Source organism: Pavona decussata, unplaced genomic scaffold, assembly GCF_977016875.1.
Source record: "Pavona decussata unplaced genomic scaffold, jaPavDecu1.1 SCAFFOLD_98, whole genome shotgun sequence".
NCBI classification, from domain to species: Eukaryota; Metazoa; Cnidaria; class Anthozoa; order Scleractinia; family Agariciidae; genus Pavona; species Pavona decussata.
The window spans coordinates 634,491-657,728 of NW_028145514.1; the positions used below are offsets into that span (position 1 = coordinate 634,491).

Sequence of the window (23,238 nt, forward strand, 5' to 3'; positions counted from 1 at the left end):
GAAATGATATGCGATGCTTATCTCCCTCAGAAATGGTGCAATAATTCGTAAACAATCATCCTAGGCGTAACCTGTCTGAGTTCAAAGCTGGTTTGTACTGCACAGCGCACCGATCCAGTATTGCTAGGATCTTGCTGGATGAGAACAAATTCTTTTCTTGTTTTTCTTGAAGACAATTATAATCTTCCATGCGTTCATCACATCCAGAATTCCTCCGAGTCACAATAGTTTATTGTTCAAAGACCACCTGCCAATCAAAGTTGACTTCAACACACCCATGTGCGAAATAGGAACGCATACATCGCGCATGAAAGACATAACGCAGAGTGTGGAGTGTGGTACTTGAGTGCAGGAGAAAGACAAGCAATGTACGTAAGCTTAGTGGTAGCAAAATGAGCCAATTGGTATTTCGCAAATCTGTAAAGATTGTTGCAGGCCGGGAACACATGATTCTTGTTAACGTTTATTTAGAAAACAGAGAAAAGTTAAATGTAGTTTACCCGTAGCTTAATGCGCAGTTGATAGACATATCTGCGGATTACAACGCGTTTAATATTGATGTTGACAAATGTTAACCATTTTCAGAACAATCGAAGAACTTGAAGATGATATTTGTTGCAGCAGCACTATTTTTAGTGCTGCTGAAGCGGCTCATTGAAGAGCCAGAGAGACTCCCGATTCAAGAAGAGGGAGATGGAGAAGGGTGAGTCATTTTGTAATTTTAAAAAATGTTGTTTACAATTTTTAATTGACATGACTGAGATACAGAAAAGAGATATACAAATTACTGAGATGAATTTTCTCTGCATCAATGACAGGGATCCAGCAGAGATCAACGCCGGAGCAGTAGAGCACGATGAGGATGCTCCCTGATAAGAGGGAGCATCGGTTGTAAATATACGTTTTTTTTACTGAAAGGTAAGAGTGCAGAGTGCAAATTAGGAAACAAAGGCCAGAGTTTTCGATTCGCTGCATGTTCACCATAACGAGCACAATTTGATCGCATACAATTTTTAACTTTGAAAATTCATAATTTTATTGCCATGAATCCTAGAACGGTACTTTTTTTTAGTTTTAAAACTTTGTTTATTGCAATTATTCATAACTGCAAAGTCCAAAAATTGCCACATGTTCAACTTTTGAAATCCATAGTTGAATTTTTAACAAATCCTAACACGGTAGTTTTAGATGTATTGAACAATTAATTCCTTTTAGTTTTCGATAACCGATATATGTAGATAGTCACATTTCTGAAAAACTGAAAGCAGTAAATTGTGAGCCTACATGACATGTAAAAACGATCGTATTACAATGCAACATACCTCAAAAAATACTAGAGAGCCGTTTGTATGGACAGTAATTAATTACTTTTCCTGATTTTGCTGCTCTCATGTAGAAAAGAAAGATTTCTAGCAGCAAAAAGCTGTTCGAACAAGTCAATTTTACAAACCTTTTAAGCTGTTTTCCCACTTGCATCCATCAGGATCAGGGATCTTCCCCAGGGATCTCCTTGCGCGATGCATCAATAATGCAGAAATTACAACAGAAACAGTACAATTCAGTGCAATAAGGCCACCAAAAGGAATCGCAGATAACATTGCACATCCAAACGGAATGTAGTAAAGGTGTGGGCAGAGCTTTTTTTTTTGGAGGAATACCAACTTCACAAGCAAATGTGCAGAAATGATATGCGATGCTTATCTCCCTCAGAAATGGTGCAATAATTCGTAAACAATCATCCTAGGCGTAACCTGTCTGAGTTCAAAGCTGGTTTGTACTGCACAGCGCACCGATCCAGTATTGCTAGGATCTTGCTGGATGAGAACAAATTCTTTTCTTGTTTTTCTTGAAGACAATTATAATCTTCCATGCGTTCATCACATCCAGAATTCCTCCGAGTCACAATAGTTTATTGTTCAAAGACCACCTGCCAATCAAAGTTGACTTCAACACACCCATGTGCGAAATAGGAACGCATACAGCGCGCATGAAAGACATAACGCAGAGTGTGGAGTGTAGTACTTGAGTGCAGGAGAAAGACAAGCAATGTACGTAAGCTTAGTGGTAGCAAAATGAGCCAATTGGTATTTCGCAAATCTGTAAAGATTGTTGCAGGCCGGGAACACATGATTCTTGTTAACGTTTATTTAGAAAACAGAGAAAAGTTAAATGTAGTTTACCCGTAGCTTAATGCGCAGTTGATAGACATATCTGCGGATTACAACGCGTTTAATATTGATGTTGACAAATGTTAAACATTTTCAGAACAATCGAAGAACTTGAAGATGATATTTGTTGCAGCAGCACTATTTTTAGTGCTGCTGAAGCGGCTCATTGAAGAGCCAGAGAGACTCCCGATTCAAGAAGAGGGAGATGGAGAAGGGTGAGTCATTTTGTAATTTTAAAAAATGTTGTTTACAATTTTTAATTGACATGACTGAGATACAGAAAAGAGATATACAAATTACTGAGATGAATTTTCTCTGCATCAATGACAGGGATCCAGCAGAGATCAACGCCGGAGCAGTAGAGCACGATGAGGATGCTCCCTGATAAGAGGGAGCATCGGTTGTAAATATACGTTTTTTTTACTGAAAGGTAAGAGTGCAGAGTGCAAATTAGGAAACAAAGGCCAGAGTTTTCGATTCGCTGCATGTTCACCATAACGAGCACAATTTGATCGCATACAATTTTTAACTTTGAAAATTCATAATTTTATTGCCATGAATCCTAGAACGGTACTTTTTTTTAGTTTTAAAACTTTGTTTATTGCAATTATTCATAACTGCAAAGTCCAAAAATTGCCACATGTTCAACTTTTGAAATCCATAGTTGAATTTTTAACAAATCCTAACACGGTAGTTTTAGATGTATTGAACAATTAATTCCTTTTAGTTTTCGATAACCGATATATGTAGATAGTCACATTTCTGAAAAACTGAAAGCAGTAAATTGTGAGCCTACATGACATGTAAAAACGATCGTATTACAATGCAACATACCTCAAAAAATACTAGAGAGCCGTTTGTATGGACAGTAATTAATTACTTTTCCTGATTTTGCTGCTCTCATGTAGAAAAGAAAGATTTCTAGCAGCAAAAAGCTGTTCGAACAAGTCAATTTTACAAACCTTTTAAGCTGTTTTCCCACTTGCATCCATCAGGATCAGGGATCTTCCCCAGGGATCTCCTTGCGCGATGCATCAATAATGCAGAAATTACAACAGAAACAGTACAATTCAGTGCAATAAGGCCACCAAAAGGAATCGCAGATAACATTGCACATCCAAACGGAATGTAGTAAAGGTGTGGGCAGAGCTTTTTTTTTTGGAGGAATACCAACTTCACAAGCAAATGTGCAGAAATGATATGCGATGCTTATCTCCCTCAGAAATGGTGCAATAATTCGTAAACAATCATCCTAGGCGTAACCTGTCTGAGTTCAAAGCTGGTTTGTACTGCACAGCGCACCGATCCAGTATTGCTAGGATCTTGCTGGATGAGAACAAATTCTTTTCTTGTTTTTCTTGAAGACAATTATAATCTTCCATGCGTTCATCACATCCAGAATTCCTCCGAGTCACAATAGTTTATTGTTCAAAGACCACCTGCCAATCAAAGTTGACTTCAACACACCCATGTGCGAAATAGGAACGCATACAGCGCGCATGAAAGACATAACGCAGAGTGTGGAGTGTAGTACTTGAGTGCAGGAGAAAGACAAGCAATGTACGTAAGCTTAGTGGTAGCAAAATGAGCCAATTGGTATTTCGCAAATCTGTAAAGATTGTTGCAGGCCGGGAACACATGATTCTTGTTAACGTTTATTTAGAAAACAGAGAAAAGTTAAATGTAGTTTACCCGTAGCTTAATGCGCAGTTGATAGACATATCTGCGGATTACAACGCGTTTAATATTGATGTTGACAAATGTTAAACATTTTCAGAACAATCGAAGAACTTGAAGATGATATTTGTTGCAGCAGCACTATTTTTAGTGCTGCTGAAGCGGCTCATTGAAGAGCCAGAGAGACTCCCGATTCAAGAAGAGGGAGATGGAGAAGGGTGAGTCATTTTGTAATTTTAAAAAATGTTGTTTACAATTTTTAATTGACATGACTGAGATACAGAAAAGAGATATACAAATTACTGAGATGAATTTTCTCTGCATCAATGACAGGGATCCAGCAGAGATCAACGCCGGAGCAGTAGAGCACGATGAGGATGCTCCCTGATAAGAGGGAGCATCGGTTGTAAATATACGTTTTTTTTACTGAAAGGTAAGAGTGCAGAGTGCAAATTAGGAAACAAAGGCCAGAGTTTTCGATTCGCTGCATGTTCACCATAACGAGCACAATTTGATCGCATACAATTTTTAACTTTGAAAATTCATAATTTTATTGCCATGAATCCTAGAACGGTACTTTTTTTTAGTTTTAAAACTTTGTTTATTGCAATTATTCATAACTGCAAAGTCCAAAAATTGCCACATGTTCAACTTTTGAAATCCATAGTTGAATTTTTAACAAATCCTAACACGGTAGTTTTAGATGTATTGAACAATTAATTCCTTTTAGTTTTCGATAACCGATATATGTAGATAGTCACATTTCTGAAAAACTGAAAGCAGTAAATTGTGAGCCTACATGACATGTAAAAACGATCGTATTACAATGCAACATACCTCAAAAAATACTAGAGAGCCGTTTGTATGGACAGTAATTAATTACTTTTCCTGATTTTGCTGCTCTCATGTAGAAAAGAAAGATTTCTAGCAGCAAAAAGCTGTTCGAACAAGTCAATTTTACAAACCTTTTAAGCTGTTTTCCCACTTGCATCCATCAGGATCAGGGATCTTCCCCAGGGATCTCCTTGCGCGATGCATCAATTCATGTATGCAGAAATTACAACAGAAACAGTACAATTCGGTGCAATAAGGCGCCCAGAAAGAATCGCAGATAAAATTTCACATCCAAACGGAATGTAGTAAAGCTGTGGGCAGAGCTTTTTTTTTGGAGGAATACCAACTTGACAAGCAAATGTCCTGAAATGATATGCGATGCTTACCTCCCTCAGAAATGGTGCAACAATTTGTAAACAATCATCATAGGCGTAACCTGTATGAGTTCAAAGCTGGTTTGTACTGCACAGCGCACCGATCCGGTATTGCTAGGATCTTGCTAGATGAGAACAAATTCTTTTCTTGTTTTTCTTGAAGACAATTATAATCTTCCATGCGTTCATCACATCCAGAATTCCTCCGAGTCACAATAGTTTATTGTTCAAAAACCACCTGCCAATCAAAGTTGACTTCAACACACCCATGCGCGAAATAGGAACGCATACATCGCGCATGAAAGACATAATGCAGAGTGTGGAGTGTGGTACTTGAGTGCAGGAGAAAGACAAGCAATGTACGTAAGCTTAGTGGTAGCAAAATGAGCCAATTGGTATTTCGCAAATCTGTAAAGATTGTTGCAGGCCGGGAACACATGATTCTTGTTAACGTTTATTTAGAAAACAGAGAAAAGTTAAATGTAGTTTACCCGTAGCTTAATGCGTAGTTGATAGACATATCTGCGGATTACAACGCGTTTAATATTGATGTTGACAAATGTTAAACATTTTCAGAACAATCGAAGAACTTGAAGATGATATTTGTTGCAGCAGCACTATTTTTAGTGCTGCTGAAGCGGCTCATTGAAGAGCCAGAGAGACTCCCGATTCAAGAAGAGGGAGATGGAGAAGGGTGAGTCATTTTGTAATTTTAAAAAATGTTGTTTACAATTTTTAATTGACATGACTGAGATACAGAAAAGAGATATACAAATTACTGAGATGAATTTTCTCTGCATCAATGACAGGGATCCAGCAGAGATCAACGCCGGAGCAGTAGAGCACGATGAGGATGCTCCCTGATAAGAGGGAGCATCGGTTGTAAATATACGTTTTTTTTACTGAAAGGTAAGAGTGCAGAGTGCAAATTAGGAAACAAAGGCCAGAGTTTTCGATTCGCTGCATGTTCACCATAACGAGCACAATTTGATCGCATACAATTTTTAACTTTGAAAATTCATAATTTTATTGCCATGAATCCTAGAACGGTACTTTTTTTTAGTTTTAAAACTTTGTTTATTGCAATTATTCATAACTGCAAAGTCCAAAAATTGCCACATGTTCAACTTTTGAAATCCATAGTTGAATTTTTAACAAATCCTAACACGGTAGTTTTAGATGTATTGAACAATTAATTCCTTTTAGTTTTCGATAACCGATATATGTAGATAGTCACATTTCTGAAAAACTGAAAGCAGTAAATTGTGAGCCTACATGACATGTAAAAACGATCGTATTACAATGCAACATACCTCAAAAAATACTAGAGAGCCGTTTGTATGGACAGTAATTAATTACTTTTCCTGATTTTGCTGCTCTCATGTAGAAAAGAAAGATTTCTAGCAGCAAAAAGCTGTTCGAACAAGTCAATTTTACAAACCTTTTAAGCTGTTTTCCCACTTGCATCCATCAGGATCAGGGATCTTCCCCAGGGATCTCCTTGCGCGATGCATCAATAATGCAGAAATTACAACAGAAACAGTACAATTCAGTGCAATAAGGCCACCAAAAGGAATCGCAGATAACATTGCACATCCAAACGGAATGTAGTAAAGGTGTGGGCAGAGCTTTTTTTTTTGGAGGAATACCAACTTCACAAGCAAATGTGCAGAAATGATATGCGATGCTTATCTCCCTCAGAAATGGTGCAATAATTCGTAAACAATCATCCTAGGCGTAACCTGTCTGAGTTCAAAGCTGGTTTGTACTGCACAGCGCACCGATCCAGTATTGCTAGGATCTTGCTGGATGAGAACAAATTCTTTTCTTGTTTTTCTTGAAGACAATTATAATCTTCCATGCGTTCATCACATCCAGAATTCCTCCGAGTCACAATAGTTTATTGTTCAAAGACCACCTGCCAATCAAAGTTGACTTCAACACACCCATGTGCGAAATAGGAACGCATACAGCGCGCATGAAAGACATAACGCAGAGTGTGGAGTGTAGTACTTGAGTGCAGGAGAAAGACAAGCAATGTACGTAAGCTTAGTGGTAGCAAAATGAGCCAATTGGTATTTCGCAAATCTGTAAAGATTGTTGCAGGCCGGGAACACATGATTCTTGTTAACGTTTATTTAGAAAACAGAGAAAAGTTAAATGTAGTTTACCCGTAGCTTAATGCGCAGTTGATAGACATATCTGCGGATTACAACGCGTTTAATATTGATGTTGACAAATGTTAAACATTTTCAGAACAATCGAAGAACTTGAAGATGATATTTGTTGCAGCAGCACTATTTTTAGTGCTGCTGAAGCGGCTCATTGAAGAGCCAGAGAGACTCCCGATTCAAGAAGAGGGAGATGGAGAAGGGTGAGTCATTTTGTAATTTTAAAAAATGTTGTTTACAATTTTTAATTGACATGACTGAGATACAGAAAAGAGATATACAAATTACTGAGATGAATTTTCTCTGCATCAATGACAGGGATCCAGCAGAGATCAACGCCGGAGCAGTAGAGCACGATGAGGATGCTCCCTGATAAGAGGGAGCATCGGTTGTAAATATACGTTTTTTTTACTGAAAGGTAAGAGTGCAGAGTGCAAATTAGGAAACAAAGGCCAGAGTTTTCGATTCGCTGCATGTTCACCATAACGAGCACAATTTGATCGCATACAATTTTTAACTTTGAAAATTCATAATTTTATTGCCATGAATCCTAGAACGGTACTTTTTTTTAGTTTTAAAACTTTGTTTATTGCAATTATTCATAACTGCAAAGTCCAAAAATTGCCACATGTTCAACTTTTGAAATCCATAGTTGAATTTTTAACAAATCCTAACACGGTAGTTTTAGATGTATTGAACAATTAATTCCTTTTAGTTTTCGATAACCGATATATGTAGATAGTCACATTTCTGAAAAACTGAAAGCAGTAAATTGTGAGCCTACATGACATGTAAAAACGATCGTATTACAATGCAACATACCTCAAAAAATACTAGAGAGCCGTTTGTATGGACAGTAATTAATTACTTTTCCTGATTTTGCTGCTCTCATGTAGAAAAGAAAGATTTCTAGCAGCAAAAAGCTGTTCGAACAAGTCAATTTTACAAACCTTTTAAGCTGTTTTCCCACTTGCATCCATCAGGATCAGGGATCTTCCCCAGGGATCTCCTTGCGCGATGCATCAATAATGCAGAAATTACAACAGAAACAGTACAATTCAGTGCAATAAGGCCACCAAAAGGAATCGCAGATAACATTGCACATCCAAACGGAATGTAGTAAAGGTGTGGGCAGAGCTTTTTTTTTTGGAGGAATACCAACTTCACAAGCAAATGTGCAGAAATGATATGCGATGCTTATCTCCCTCAGAAATGGTGCAATAATTCGTAAACAATCATCCTAGGCGTAACCTGTCTGAGTTCAAAGCTGGTTTGTACTGCACAGCGCACCGATCCAGTATTGCTAGGATCTTGCTGGATGAGAACAAATTCTTTTCTTGTTTTTCTTGAAGACAATTATAATCTTCCATGCGTTCATCACATCCAGAATTCCTCCGAGTCACAATAGTTTATTGTTCAAAGACCACCTGCCAATCAAAGTTGACTTCAACACACCCATGTGCGAAATAGGAACGCATACAGCGCGCATGAAAGACATAACGCAGAGTGTGGAGTGTAGTACTTGAGTGCAGGAGAAAGACAAGCAATGTACGTAAGCTTAGTGGTAGCAAAATGAGCCAATTGGTATTTCGCAAATCTGTAAAGATTGTTGCAGGCCGGGAACACATGATTCTTGTTAACGTTTATTTAGAAAACAGAGAAAAGTTAAATGTAGTTTACCCGTAGCTTAATGCGCAGTTGATAGACATATCTGCGGATTACAACGCGTTTAATATTGATGTTGACAAATGTTAAACATTTTCAGAACAATCGAAGAACTTGAAGATGATATTTGTTGCAGCAGCACTATTTTTAGTGCTGCTGAAGCGGCTCATTGAAGAGCCAGAGAGACTCCCGATTCAAGAAGAGGGAGATGGAGAAGGGTGAGTCATTTTGTAATTTTAAAAAATGTTGTTTACAATTTTTAATTGACATGACTGAGATACAGAAAAGAGATATACAAATTACTGAGATGAATTTTCTCTGCATCAATGACAGGGATCCAGCAGAGATCAACGCCGGAGCAGTAGAGCACGATGAGGATGCTCCCTGATAAGAGGGAGCATCGGTTGTAAATATACGTTTTTTTTACTGAAAGGTAAGAGTGCAGAGTGCAAATTAGGAAACAAAGGCCAGAGTTTTCGATTCGCTGCATGTTCACCATAACGAGCACAATTTGATCGCATACAATTTTTAACTTTGAAAATTCATAATTTTATTGCCATGAATCCTAGAACGGTACTTTTTTTTAGTTTTAAAACTTTGTTTATTGCAATTATTCATAACTGCAAAGTCCAAAAATTGCCACATGTTCAACTTTTGAAATCCATAGTTGAATTTTTAACAAATCCTAACACGGTAGTTTTAGATGTATTGAACAATTAATTCCTTTTAGTTTTCGATAACCGATATATGTAGATAGTCACATTTCTGAAAAACTGAAAGCAGTAAATTGTGAGCCTACATGACATGTAAAAACGATCGTATTACAATGCAACATACCTCAAAAAATACTAGAGAGCCGTTTGTATGGACAGTAATTAATTACTTTTCCTGATTTTGCTGCTCTCATGTAGAAAAGAAAGATTTCTAGCAGCAAAAAGCTGTTCGAACAAGTCAATTTTACAAACCTTTTAAGCTGTTTTCCCACTTGCATCCATCAGGATCAGGGATCTTCCCCAGGGATCTCCTTGCGCGATGCATCAATTCATGTATGCAGAAATTACAACAGAAACAGTACAATTCGGTGCAATAAGGCGCCCAGAAAGAATCGCAGATAAAATTTCACATCCAAACGGAATGTAGTAAAGCTGTGGGCAGAGCTTTTTTTTTGGAGGAATACCAACTTGACAAGCAAATGTCCTGAAATGATATGCGATGCTTACCTCCCTCAGAAATGGTGCAACAATTTGTAAACAATCATCATAGGCGTAACCTGTATGAGTTCAAAGCTGGTTTGTACTGCACAGCGCACCGATCCGGTATTGCTAGGATCTTGCTAGATGAGAACAAATTCTTTTCTTGTTTTTCTTGAAGACAATTATAATCTTCCATGCGTTCATCACATCCAGAATTCCTCCGAGTCACAATAGTTTATTGTTCAAAAACCACCTGCCAATCAAAGTTGACTTCAACACACCCATGCGCGAAATAGGAACGCATACATCGCGCATGAAAGACATAATGCAGAGTGTGGAGTGTGGTACTTGAGTGCAGGAGAAAGACAAGCAATGTACGTAAGCTTAGTGGTAGCAAAATGAGCCAATTGGTATTTCGCAAATCTGTAAAGATTGTTGCAGGCCGGGAACACATGATTCTTGTTAACGTTTATTTAGAAAACAGAGAAAAGTTAAATGTAGTTTACCCGTAGCTTAATGCGTAGTTGATAGACATATCTGCGGATTACAACGCGTTTAATATTGATGTTGACAAATGTTAAACATTTTCAGAACAATCGAAGAACTTGAAGATGATATTTGTTGCAGCAGCACTATTTTTAGTGCTGCTGAAGCGGCTCATTGAAGAGCCAGAGAGACTCCCGATTCAAGAAGAGGGAGATGGAGAAGGGTGAGTCATTTTGTAATTTTAAAAAATGTTGTTTACAATTTTTAATTGACATGACTGAGATACAGAAAAGAGATATACAAATTACTGAGATGAATTTTCTCTGCATCAATGACAGGGATCCAGCAGAGATCAACGCCGGAGCAGTAGAGCACGATGAGGATGCTCCCTGATAAGAGGGAGCATCGGTTGTAAATATACGTTTTTTTTACTGAAAGGTAAGAGTGCAGAGTGCAAATTAGGAAACAAAGGCCAGAGTTTTCGATTCGCTGCATGTTCACCATAACGAGCACAATTTGATCGCATACAATTTTTAACTTTGAAAATTCATAATTTTATTGCCATGAATCCTAGAACGGTACTTTTTTTTAGTTTTAAAACTTTGTTTATTGCAATTATTCATAACTGCAAAGTCCAAAAATTGCCACATGTTCAACTTTTGAAATCCATAGTTGAATTTTTAACAAATCCTAACACGGTAGTTTTAGATGTATTGAACAATTAATTCCTTTTAGTTTTCGATAACCGATATATGTAGATAGTCACATTTCTGAAAAACTGAAAGCAGTAAATTGTGAGCCTACATGACATGTAAAAACGATCGTATTACAATGCAACATACCCCAAAAAATACTAGAGAGCCGTTTGTATGGACAGTAATTAATTACTTTTCCTGATTTTGCTGCTCTCATGTGGAAAAGAAAGATTTCTAGCAGCAAAAAAACTGTTCGAACAAGTCAATTTTACAAACCTTTCAAGCTGTTTTCCCACTTGCATCCATCAGGATTAGGGATCTCCTTGCGCGATGCATGAATTCATGTAGGCAGAAATTACAACAGAAACAGTACAATTCAGTGCAATAAGGCCACCAAAAGGAATCGCAGATAACATTGCACATCCAAACGGAATGTAGTAAAGCTGTGGGCAGAGCTTTTTTTTTTGGAGGAATACCAACTTCACAAGCAAATGTGCAGAAATGATTTGCGATGCTTATCTCCCTCAGAAATGGTGCAATAATTCGTAAACAATCATCCTAGGGGTAACCTGTATGAGTTCAAAGCTGGTTTGTACTGCACAGCGCACCGATCCAGTATTGCTAGGATCTTGCTGGATGAGAACAAATTCTTTCCTTGTTTTTCTTGAAGACAATTATAATCTTCCATGCGTTCATCACATCCAGAATTCCTCCGAGTCACAATAGTTTATTGTTCAAAGACCACCTGCCAATCAAAGTTGACTTCAACACACCCATGTGCGAAATAGGAACGCATACATCGCGCATGAAAGACATAACGCAGAGTGTGGAGTGTGGTACTTGAGTGCAGGAGAAAGACAAGCAATGTACGTAAGCTTAGTGGTAGCAAAATGAGCCAATTGGTATTTCGCAAATCTGTAAAGATTGTTGCAGGCCGGGAACACATGATTCTTGTTAACGTTTATTTAGAAAACAGAGAAAAGTTAAATGTAGTTTACCCGTAGCTTAATGCGCAGTTGATAGACATATCTGCGGATTACAACGCGTTTAATATTGATGTTGACAAATGTTAACCATTTTCAGAACAATCGAAGAACTTGAAGATGATATTTGTTGCAGCAGCACTATTTTTAGTGCTGCTGAAGCGGCTCATTGAAGAGCCAGAGAGACTCCCGATTCAAGAAGAGGGAGATGGAGAAGGGTGAGTCATTTTGTAATTTTAAAAAATGTTGTTTACAATTTTTAATTGACATGACTGAGATACAGAAAAGAGATATACAAATTACTGAGATGAATTTTCTCTGCATCAATGACAGGGATCCAGCAGAGATCAACGCCGGAGCAGTAGAGCACGATGAGGATGCTCCCTGATAAGAGGGAGCATCGGTTGTAAATATACGTTTTTTTTACTGAAAGGTAAGAGTGCAGAGTGCAAATTAGGAAACAAAGGCCAGAGTTTTCGATTCGCTGCATGTTCACCATAACGAGCACAATTTGATCGCATACAATTTTTAACTTTGAAAATTCATAATTTTATTGCCATGAATCCTAGAACGGTACTTTTTTTTAGTTTTAAAACTTTGTTTATTGCAATTATTCATAACTGCAAAGTCCAAAAATTGCCACATGTTCAACTTTTGAAATCCATAGTTGAATTTTTAACAAATCCTAACACGGTAGTTTTAGATGTATTGAACAATTAATTCCTTTTAGTTTTCGATAACCGATATATGTAGATAGTCACATTTCTGAAAAACTGAAAGCAGTAAATTGTGAGCCTACATGACATGTAAAAACGATCGTATTACAATGCAACATACCCCAAAAAATACTAGAGAGCCGTTCATATCCAGAATTCCTCCGAGTCACAATAGTTTATTGTTCAAAGACCACCTGCCAATCAAAGCTGACTTCAACACACCCATGCGCGAAATAGGAACGCATAAATCGCGCATAAAGCTGAGTAAGCTGAGTGTGGTCCGTAACAGAGAGCTTTGAGCAGAGCCAAGGAAAGACAAGAAATGTACGTAAGCTTAGTGGTAGCGAAATGAGCCAATTGGTATTTCGCAAATCTGTAAAGATTGTTGCAGCCCGGGAGCACATGATTCTGGTTAACGTTTATTTAGAAAACAGAGAAAAGTTAAATTTAGTTTACCTGTAGCTTAATGCGCAGTTGATGGACATATCTGCGGATTACAACGAGTTTAATATTGATGTTGACAAATGTTAAACATTTTCAGACCAATCGAATCAAGATGATTAAGCAGCGGCTTATTCAAGAGAGCCGAAGACTCCCGATTCAAGAGGTGGGAGATACGGGGTGAGTCATTTTGTAATTTTCAAAAATGTTGTTTACAATTTTTAATTGACATGACTGATATACAGAAAAGAGATATACAATTAGTGAAATGAATTTTCTCTGCATAAATGACAGAGATCAAGCAGAGAGAGATAGAGAACCCAGAGAAGCAGTAGAACATGCGGATGCTCCCTGATTGGAGGGAGCATCATTTGTAAATATACGTTTTTTTAAAAGGTAAGAGTGCAGAGTGCAAATTAGGAAACAAAGGCCAGGTTAGTCTGTTCACATTACCCCTATTATTCCGTGGGATTCTCGAACGGTACGCAATCTCCGCAATCTTGGTTTGTAAAATCGAGCTCAATCTGTGGAGGTTCTTTAAACTACAGAATTAGAAGGGTGCGGGAGTGTGGTATAGTGAGGGAGGGAAAGCAAAAACATAGGGGATCTGAAGCGATGACAGTACGAATTACGTATCTTTCACCGCAAGTTCTAAAAGTGGATACGGCTGGCGTATAATGTTGTGAAGATAGTGGGGTGTTGGAAACGAGTAGGGACTGGAACTAGTCAAATTCGCACGTGATCATTTTGTATCAGATTTCTCGGATAGATTCTTGTTTTGAATGTGACTCTCGAAGGAACTCTGGAACTATTACTTCTAAATGTAGCGGAATTTATCTTGTACGTCGTAAATAGCGGAATTCTTTCTCAAGGAATGTTATCATGTAATCTTCGAGTTTATCAAGTATTAAAGAGTTTGGTCGAATACAACATTTTGGTGCCGGAGACCCGGGAGTGAAAGCAAGGAGAACAGAGCGCGTGTTTTGTAACCTTCGCCATGTCGGATGTCAAAAAGAAAATTCTGGAGCGCTCAGGGTTCAGAGTTCACGTTCGTAAAGTTATGAACGATGTGAAGGAGTTAATCAACAACGGTGATGTGGAAAGCGTCCGACTGAAGCTGAAATCGCAAAAGATTAACCTGGAAAAACATCAGAAGGAAATTGCATCGCTTGATCAAGAAATCGCAGAATTATTACAAGCCGACGCAATCGAAAAGGAAATCCTGGAGCGCTGCGATTTTAATGCGTCGTTACAAGAAACGATCTTATTGATAACCTCATGTTTGTCGTCTCCTAAGCAGGAAGCGAATGATGTCGAAGAAACGGTGACATTGCCATCGGCGAGTCCGCAAGGATCTTTCCCTGCTCAAAATGGCGCGAAGGGCAAAAACAAGGCAAAGCTACCGAAGCTCACGTTACCTAAGTTTACCGGGGATGCCACAAAATGGACAACATTTTGGGACAGCTTCTCATCTGCAATTCACACGAGTGAGGATCTGAATGAAGTCGACAAATTTCAGTATTTGAAATCATTATTGGAGGGCGCTGCAGCCGAAACCATTTCTGGTTTACCTCTCACAAGCTCAAATTACAACCATGCGGTCGATCTCCTAAACAAGCGGTTCGGAAGCAAACAAGTTATCATATCTAAACACATCGAGATGTTAATGCAGCTACCAAAAGTGAGTGATACTGGTGATCTTAAACAACTGCGGCAATTGTTGGACAAAACAGAGTCGGCTGTTCGAAGTTTGCAAGGAATTGGAATTTCCATTGACACGTACGGAACATTCCTAACCCCAGTAATCATGGCGAAAATTCCTCAAGAGTTGCGTTTGATTTTGAGTCGTGGTATGAGCGACGAGTGGGACCTCGACACATTAATAAAGTCGTTTGCAGAGGAGTTACAGATACGAGAAAGGTGTGCTCTCGGTCCAGTGACAGATCAGTCGAAAATGAGGGAAAAGCGAGAGTTTGGATATGAATTACGGTTCGGTCAAAACAAGAGACCCCCCACGTCGTCGACACTTGTTTCATACAACGACAGACCTCAACAAAATAAGGAAATGTGGTGTACTTTCTGCAGTGGACCGCACCCTTCGGCGAGATGCGCTGTTGTTACGGAGCCAGAAGCGAAGAAAAGAATTCTCCGCCAAAAGGGGCGATGTTTTGGTTGTTTGAGGAGTGGTCATGTGAGCCGAGATTGCCAAGCGAGATGTTATCGTTGTGGCGGGAAACATCATGTATCGCTATGCGGCGTGCAAAACTCTTCACCACAATTCACGCAGGCAAGAAGAACCAATCAGGAACAAACTGTGAGTACAAATTTGTATTTCACCCAAGATGTTAAGAATAATTCTGTTTTGCTGCAAACTGCCAGAGCCAGGGTTGGAAATCCTAATGGAGGAAATTCTTGCCATGTCAGGGTTTTATTTGATTCATGTTCTCAAAGGTCTTACATAAGTACACGGTTGAGGAGCAAGTTAGGCCTGCCCTCATTTGGAAGTGAAACTGTTCTGATTAAAACGTTTGGAAACAATGAAGCCTCGTTGAAGAAATGTGACATTGTTCAATTTGCACTGGAATGCCAAGATCAGTTGAAAGTGTTTGTCAATGCTTATGAAGTTGAACTGATTTGTGGACCCATAGCCAACCAGGCCATTGAGATTGCACAGCAAAATTACCCTCATCTACAAGGCTTACCCCTTGCTGACTATTCCCGTGGCGATGAAGATCTTGAAGTAGATATTATGATTGGTGCTGATTATTACTGGTCCATTGTCCAGAACCATGTGGTACGGGGGGAGTCGCATGGACCTGTAGCAGTTCGTACAAGGCTGGGTTATGTTTTGAGTGGTCCTATTAACATAGCAGGTGCATTGCAGAGCTCATCAAGTGTTAACATGTCGCATGTTATGAAGACAGAGTGTCAAGTAGTTGAAGAAGACTTAAAGTCAGTTGATGTCTCTCTGAAAGAAGAACTGAACAAATTCTGGGACTATGATACTCTGGGAGTGAAGAATAGAGAAGAAGAATTCTATGAAGATTATCTTGCCAAAGTAAAGTTCAGTGGTAGCCGTTATGAAGTTTCTCTTCCCTTTAAGGAAGAACATCCTACAATTCCAGACAACTACTTGGTAGCACAGAAACGCCGCAGCTCCTCATTAGCAAGATTGAAGTCCAAGCCTGACATTCTACAACAGTATGATGATGTCATTAAGGACCAACTGAACTCTGGTGTTATAGAATTAGTTGACAAGAGTCGTGTTCAAGAAGTAATACCAGGAACTGTGCATTACATTCCTCATAAGGAAGTCGTGAAGGAAGACAGAACCACTACCAAACTACGAGTAGTGTATGATGCTAGTGCTAAATCTCAGAATGAACCAACTCTGAATGACTTTCTGCTCCCTGGTCCAGCCTTAACACCATTGATCTTTGACATTCTCCTACGATTTCGTCTCCACAGAGTTGCATTGATTGGTGACTTGGAGAAAGCGTTTTTAAATGTTGAAGTAAATCCTGAACAGAGGAATTTGTTAAGGTTCTTGTGGATAAGTGACATCAGTTCCTCGAATCCGAAAGTCATTATCCTTAGATTCACACGGCTTGTGTTTGGCCTTGTCTGTTCACCGTTCATTTTGAATGTAACCCTGAGAAATCACTTAAGCAAGTATGAGAACATTGATCCAGACTTTGTGAACACTGTTGTCAGAGCTTTGTATGTGGATGACTTTGCATCTGGAAAGGATTCGGTAAAGGACTGCTTCGAACTTTACGGAAAATTGAAGTTGCGATTCAGAGAAGGAGGTTTCAACATGCGAAAATGGGCATCGAACAGCGAAGAGCTAAATCAGTTGATTGAGAAGGAGGAAGCTAACCTGTCATCATCAACTCAGACACCTTCAGAAACCAGTCCTTCTTTGACAAAGTCTAGTGTTCTCGAAGAAGACCTCATCAAAGTGATGGGAGTTCCATGGGATAGGATAGAAGACAGCTTCAAGTTTGATCTCGCAACCTTTGCTACACAAGCATTGGATGGAACACTGACAAAGCGGAAACTGTTGAGCATCACTGCTCGATTTTATGATCCATTAGGCTTGTTGTCACCAATTATGTTGCCCTTGAAGTGTATGTTTCAAGAGATATATCAGCTCAAGATTGGCTGGGATGAGGCCCTGCCAGAAGAGCCCTGTTTAAAGTGGAAAGAAGTAGCAGAAGACATGTTGAGAGTTTCAGTGGTCAGTGTACCTCGCTGTGTCCTAGCTGGGATAGAAGCAGAAGATGTCAAGTCTATTCAACTGCACGGTTTTGCAGACGCGAGTAAGATTGCTTATGGTGCAAACATCTATGTTCGGGTGACAACCTCTAATGTCAGCTATTCGCAGCTGTTAGCCTCTAAAACTAGGGTAGCACCCTTGAAGGGAGAGACAATTCCTAGATTGGAATTGATGGCAGCATTGACTCTAGCAAACCTGATGACAGCTGTGTACAAGGCATTGGCTTGTACCGTCAAGGTTGATTCTGTGTTCAATTGGATTGATTCTCAGATTGTATGGTGGTGGATTCATGGAGAGTCAAAACAATTCAAGCAGTTTGTGCAGAATCGAGTAACAAAGATTCGAAGTCTCTGGAGTAAAGAACATTGGGGATATTGCCCTTCTGAACTTAACCCAAGTGACATTGCCTCGCGAGGAACTAAGAGTTCCGATCTTGTTTCCAATGATCTATGGTGGAAAGGAGCACCATTTCTAGAGAAGGAGAAGGATCAATGGCCAAGCCCACCTAATTGTCCTGTTGATGAAGGCACCCTCTCAGAAGAAACTACAAAGAAATTGAAGAAAGAAGATGCAGATGGAATCTCACAAGTAATGACCGTATTGGTCCAAGCCTCTGAAAACATCTCTGAAGTTGTCCAACCAGAGAGATTTAGCAGTCTCAGCAAGCTTATTAGAGTAACTGCCCTTGTATTGAAGTTCATCAGACGGATTAAAAGAGTTCCAGAAATGCATTCAAATGTTAGTTCACAGGAAATGAATGCTGCAAAAATTCTCTGGTACAAAGACGTTCAAGGGAAACTTGATGAAAGGGAGAGATCAAGTTCGACTTGGGAACAGTTAGGAGTCTTTAAAGATGAAGATGGAGTATTGCGATGCAAGGGAAGGATTCAGAATTCCTCACTTCCATACTCAGCCAAGTTTCCAATCCTGTTACCGAGAAAGCAGCACTTCACAAGATTAGTAATTGCACAAAGTCATGAAAACGTGAAACACAATGGGGTTGGAGAAACTCTCACTGAAACTCGGTCACAGTTCTGGATAATCAAAGGACGACAAGCTGTCAAGGATGTACTCTCTAAGTGCATTACATGTAAGAAGATACAAGGGAGAGCTTTCAGTAGCCCACCTCCTCCTCCATTACCTTCATTTCGAGTCTCAGATGATCTGGCCTTCTCCAAAGTTGGTGTAGACTTTGCTGGCCCCCTTTATGTTAAGAATATCTACCAGTCCAAGGGAGACATGTTCAAGTGTTACATTGCTCTATTTACATGTGCAAGTACCAGAGCTATGCACCTTGAACTCACACCCGATTTGACCGCCAAGTCATTTCTAAGAGTGCTTAAACGTTTCTTTGGAAGACGAGGGATACCCAACCTGTTCATCTCAGATAACGGGAAAACTTTCAAAGATTCAGAAGTTCAGAAGTTCGTTCTTAACAAGAACATTGACTGGAATTTCAATGTGCCCACTGCGAGCTGGTGGGGCGGGTTTTTCGAAATCTGCGTCAAACTTGTGAAAAGGTGTCTGAAGAAAGTACTGGGAAATGCAAAGCTTAGTTATGAAGAATTGGAATCAGCCCTGATTGAAACTGAAGGAGTGTTAAATTCCAGGCCATTAACCTATGTGTACAATGAGTTGTCAGAAGCTCCACTAACACCTTCTCATCTCGTAATTGGTCGACGTCTCTTGGAGCAACCTTCTGCTACCAGTGTACCTCTGAGCACTCTAGCCCGACGGGAACGATATTTGGAGAGTCTCCTCACCCACTTCAGAAATCGTTGGAGGAAAGAATACCTGACTGGCATCAGAGAGTATCAGAAACTTAAGGGAGAACCGAGAAGAACCATTCAAATTGGTGACCTTGTGCACATATATGCAGACAAAACACCTAGACAGCAGTGGAGAATGGGGAAAGTAGAGAAGCTGTTGCGAGGAAGAGACAACGTTGTTCGCTCCGCTGAAGTGGCGACAGTAGACAAATCTCTACGCAGGATTTGCATCAAGCGTCCAATTCAGAAGCTCTATCCTCTTGAAGTTAATGTGTTTGATGAAGGAGCAGCTGAGATGGGAGCTGTCCAGTATGACAGAGCAAGGAACATTTGTGTAGTCAGAGATGAAGATATTCCAATTGTTGTTACTGCATCTTAACTTTCAGATCTAAAACTTTGAACATTGGACTGAGTTTCAAGAGTTATCTTTACAGTCTCGCCTTATGATTGACTCCGTCAATCAGGGGGGAGTGTGTTGGAAACGAGTAGGGACTGGAACTAGTCAAATTCGCACGTGATCATTTTGTATCAGATTTCTCGGATAGATTCTTGTTTTGAATGTGACTCTCGAAGGAACTCTGGAACTATTACTTCTAAATGTAGCGGAATTTATCTTGTACGTCGTAAATAGCGGAATTCTTTCTCAAGGAATGTTATCATGTAATCTTCGAGTTTATCAAGTATTAAAGAGTTTGGTCGAATACAACATGGGGAATGTTTTGATTTTAATCGTTTGTATCGTAGGCTTGGAGGCCTGATAGTTATCAAAATTCCTGATACGCCTCTCAACTGATAACATTCAAAGAGAATCGAAACTGCACTATTGCATGGGGAACAAGACTAGAAACTCGCACGAAGGAATTTTACTGGCACTCAAGAGACTCGCGTCACTCACAATGCAGTTGTCTCCCGGGGTGGGGTAATACCCTATATAAGACGAGAATGGTTCATTTTAGGCAGCGCTATAATAATTTTATCTGTTCGGTAATGCTATTTCCGAAAGAAGTTATGGCATTTTTGTACATTTCCCGAAAACCTTCGGTATTATTTCCTTTTCCTAAAATCTTACCTGGCCTTTTTTTGCGGTACCAAAAACAACATTTTTATCTCACGAAAGATAGTAGTGAAAACTCCATTTGGAAAATTGCAGGGGTATTAAGGGCTTTCCGAACAGATAATTTACAGGAACTATCTGCTGGGTGCCCAGGGGGGTACTCCAAAAAAAATTGGGTAGGGGTGTGCTGCCCGCTTCCCCAAACCCTTACCCTAATTATGACTAAAATCTGCGATTTTCCCCACCCTATTTATGACCTGAAGTAGCTTCTTCTAGAAAAAAAATTGAACCAGGGACTAGAGTGCAAAAATCTACACCCTATTTATTACCAAAATTGTGGCAAAATGGCTGAAAACGATTACAGTGATGTAAGCCGAGGATTACAAGTGGTCCTGTTGACAAATGTTAACCATTTTCAGATGTTCTTTTTTGTTGCGGCATTAATTTTCCTGATGATAAAGGAGATGGTCACCGGTGAAACGCTGCAAATCCCCATCCAAGAAACAGGTCCGATGTGAGTATACACCAATCAAGCTCATACCTTACCATATTCCAATCCCCCCGCCCCCCATTTTCTGCATATTTTTGCTTGGTTTGTTACACTCTACTTGTAGATCCCCGTTCCTACTGTGTTTCGGCCTTTATCCAGTGATTAAAATAAAGAAGTTTGATTGGCTCACCACTTAGACAGTTGCTAGTTATATACAAACAGCTAAACATTTAATTCCAGGACACGACCATGGAGCACGAAATCCTTTCAAGGCTAAATGCAAACTACGAACCTGGAAAAGAGACAGATTTCATTCCAAAAGAAAACTTATGGAATGAATTAGCCAATGAAAGAGATGTTAATTGGAGTAGAAAAGAGTTCTTCAGGCATCTTGGGAGAAGTATCAGTCAAAGTTCATTGAAGGGAAGAATACACCAGCAAACAGGGGACATTTTGTTACCTGAGGACGTTATCTAAAGGCTGAAATCTTATTTGCCACTGCCACCTTACACCAACTTGCGATGTTTCTTCACTTTCCTAACGAGGTGGGAGCATGGGCTTGAACTAACAAATCAGGAACAAAAACAACAAAGAGGATAATCAGTGAGCTACAAGGGAAAACAATGAAACTGCAGTCTCTGGATTCACAGCCAACATTTGGAGATATGCTTCACAGGAGTTTGAAGGTGCAGTTCAATTAAAATGCCAAGAGAAGAATTGCAGCAGCTGGTAAAAAAAGGAGTCATACAAGCAAGATGCCACTCCCAGCAAGGTAAAACTGGCCCACAATGCAGCCGTAGATGTTAGCCAGCCAAGGATCAAGCGTAAACCATCGAAACCTAAACACTCTCTAAGATCATGCTCTTCGCTAAAGGAAAAAGGCAAATCGTTTTGATCCAGTCTCATCAAAAAGGAAAACTATTTACCCAAACAACATGGCAAAGTTATCACACTGGGTAGTGATGACAGTGACATCAGTACCACTGACAACAAAGATCATAAGTTTGGTATGCCATGGCAATACTTGGAGGAAGCTCAACTCCCTTAAGTAGATAATATGTTTAATCCTTTTGCAATCTTCGATGTCAAAGCAACGGTAAAAATCAAGTTGATAGTAATTAATGAATCTATCGTTGTGGATTTTATTGTTAGGGGTATCTATCAATCCAACTCGCAACTTTTTCTCTTTATCAATTTTTAACGCTTGACATATGCAATCTTTTCATTGTTTGATTGGTATATGAATCGGAATCAATTGTTGGAAAATCGATTGACTGTGCATGGTTATACTTAAGGATTAAGGCTTCAGTTCCCGGTATCTGAGATAAGACCCCAAATCTTTAATTTTTTTTTTACATTAATGACAAAAAATTTTTTGCCGAAAAAATTGAAATGCATATGGTAGGAAAACACTCGATCAGTGGCAGAAGCACACCGCCAAGCGACTGATAGCATCCACTCATTATTGTTGTTATTATTATAGTTGTTGTTATATTATTATTATTATTAATTATTATTATTATTATTTTTACTATTATCTAGTTGGTATTTAACAACTAGGCCCAGACAATCAGTGTTCGTTCATTCTAAAAATTAAAAAAAATATATTATTAAAAAATGGCGTCTTAGGGTCTTTGTTTACAAGATACGTCTTTATTTTCTAGGTGTTTACAGTAGATCTAGGTCACGGGTGGCGTGGCATGTGTCACCTTTTCACTTGTTTTATGATCAAACTAAGATCAGATGCCTTCTTTTCTGAGTCCCTGTCAATAATCTAAGCTATTTGATGAGCCCCTTTGACCCTACTTGCAGGAATCCGATGAAGAAGAAGAAGACAATATCATGACTGAAAGCCCCGACTTGCCTGAAGTGAATAGTCATGAGCCAAGTGCGCGTTCTTTGCTGCCCCCAGTAAATGCACCCGCTGGGCAAAGGTCATCAGGGGCTTCTACGGCAGCATCCGTTCCAATGACATCGGTCTTAGTAGCACTGAGTAGACGTGCAACTGATGTAAAGCAGAGCGCAACTAAAGGGACTTATGCAGCAAGTCCCCAACACATTGCCGGTTAGACCATCTACGGTGTAAAACCTTGCCAAGTCGATTCCTCTTCCGGCTATCAAATTAACTGGTAGGGCAAGTAACAGTTAATTTCTTTAAAATGTGTTCAGGGAATCACTTACTTGGTTACTTAATTCCGTCGTTTTGGTTTTTCCTTGGTAAATGGATTAAGAACAAGCAGTCT

General features: G+C 39.3%; 1 protein-coding gene across 1 annotated transcript; it reads left to right on the forward strand.

Moving 5' to 3' along the window:
* Positions 1-14,400: 14,400 nt before the first annotated feature.
* LOC146472504 (uncharacterized) lies at positions 14,401-19,830 on the forward strand. Its single transcript, XM_085119210.1, has one exon. The coding sequence runs from the start codon at positions 14,401-14,403 to the stop codon at positions 19,828-19,830; it is 5,430 nt and encodes a 1,809-aa protein (XP_084975336.1).
* Positions 19,831-23,238: the final 3,408 nt, after the last annotated feature.

Bases quoted from the DNA above. Each gene is read 5' to 3' on its own strand.
- LOC146472504 (XM_085119210.1), top strand. From the start codon at position 14,401: ATGTCGGATGTCAAAAAGAAAATTCTGGAGCGCTCAGGGTTCAGAGTT.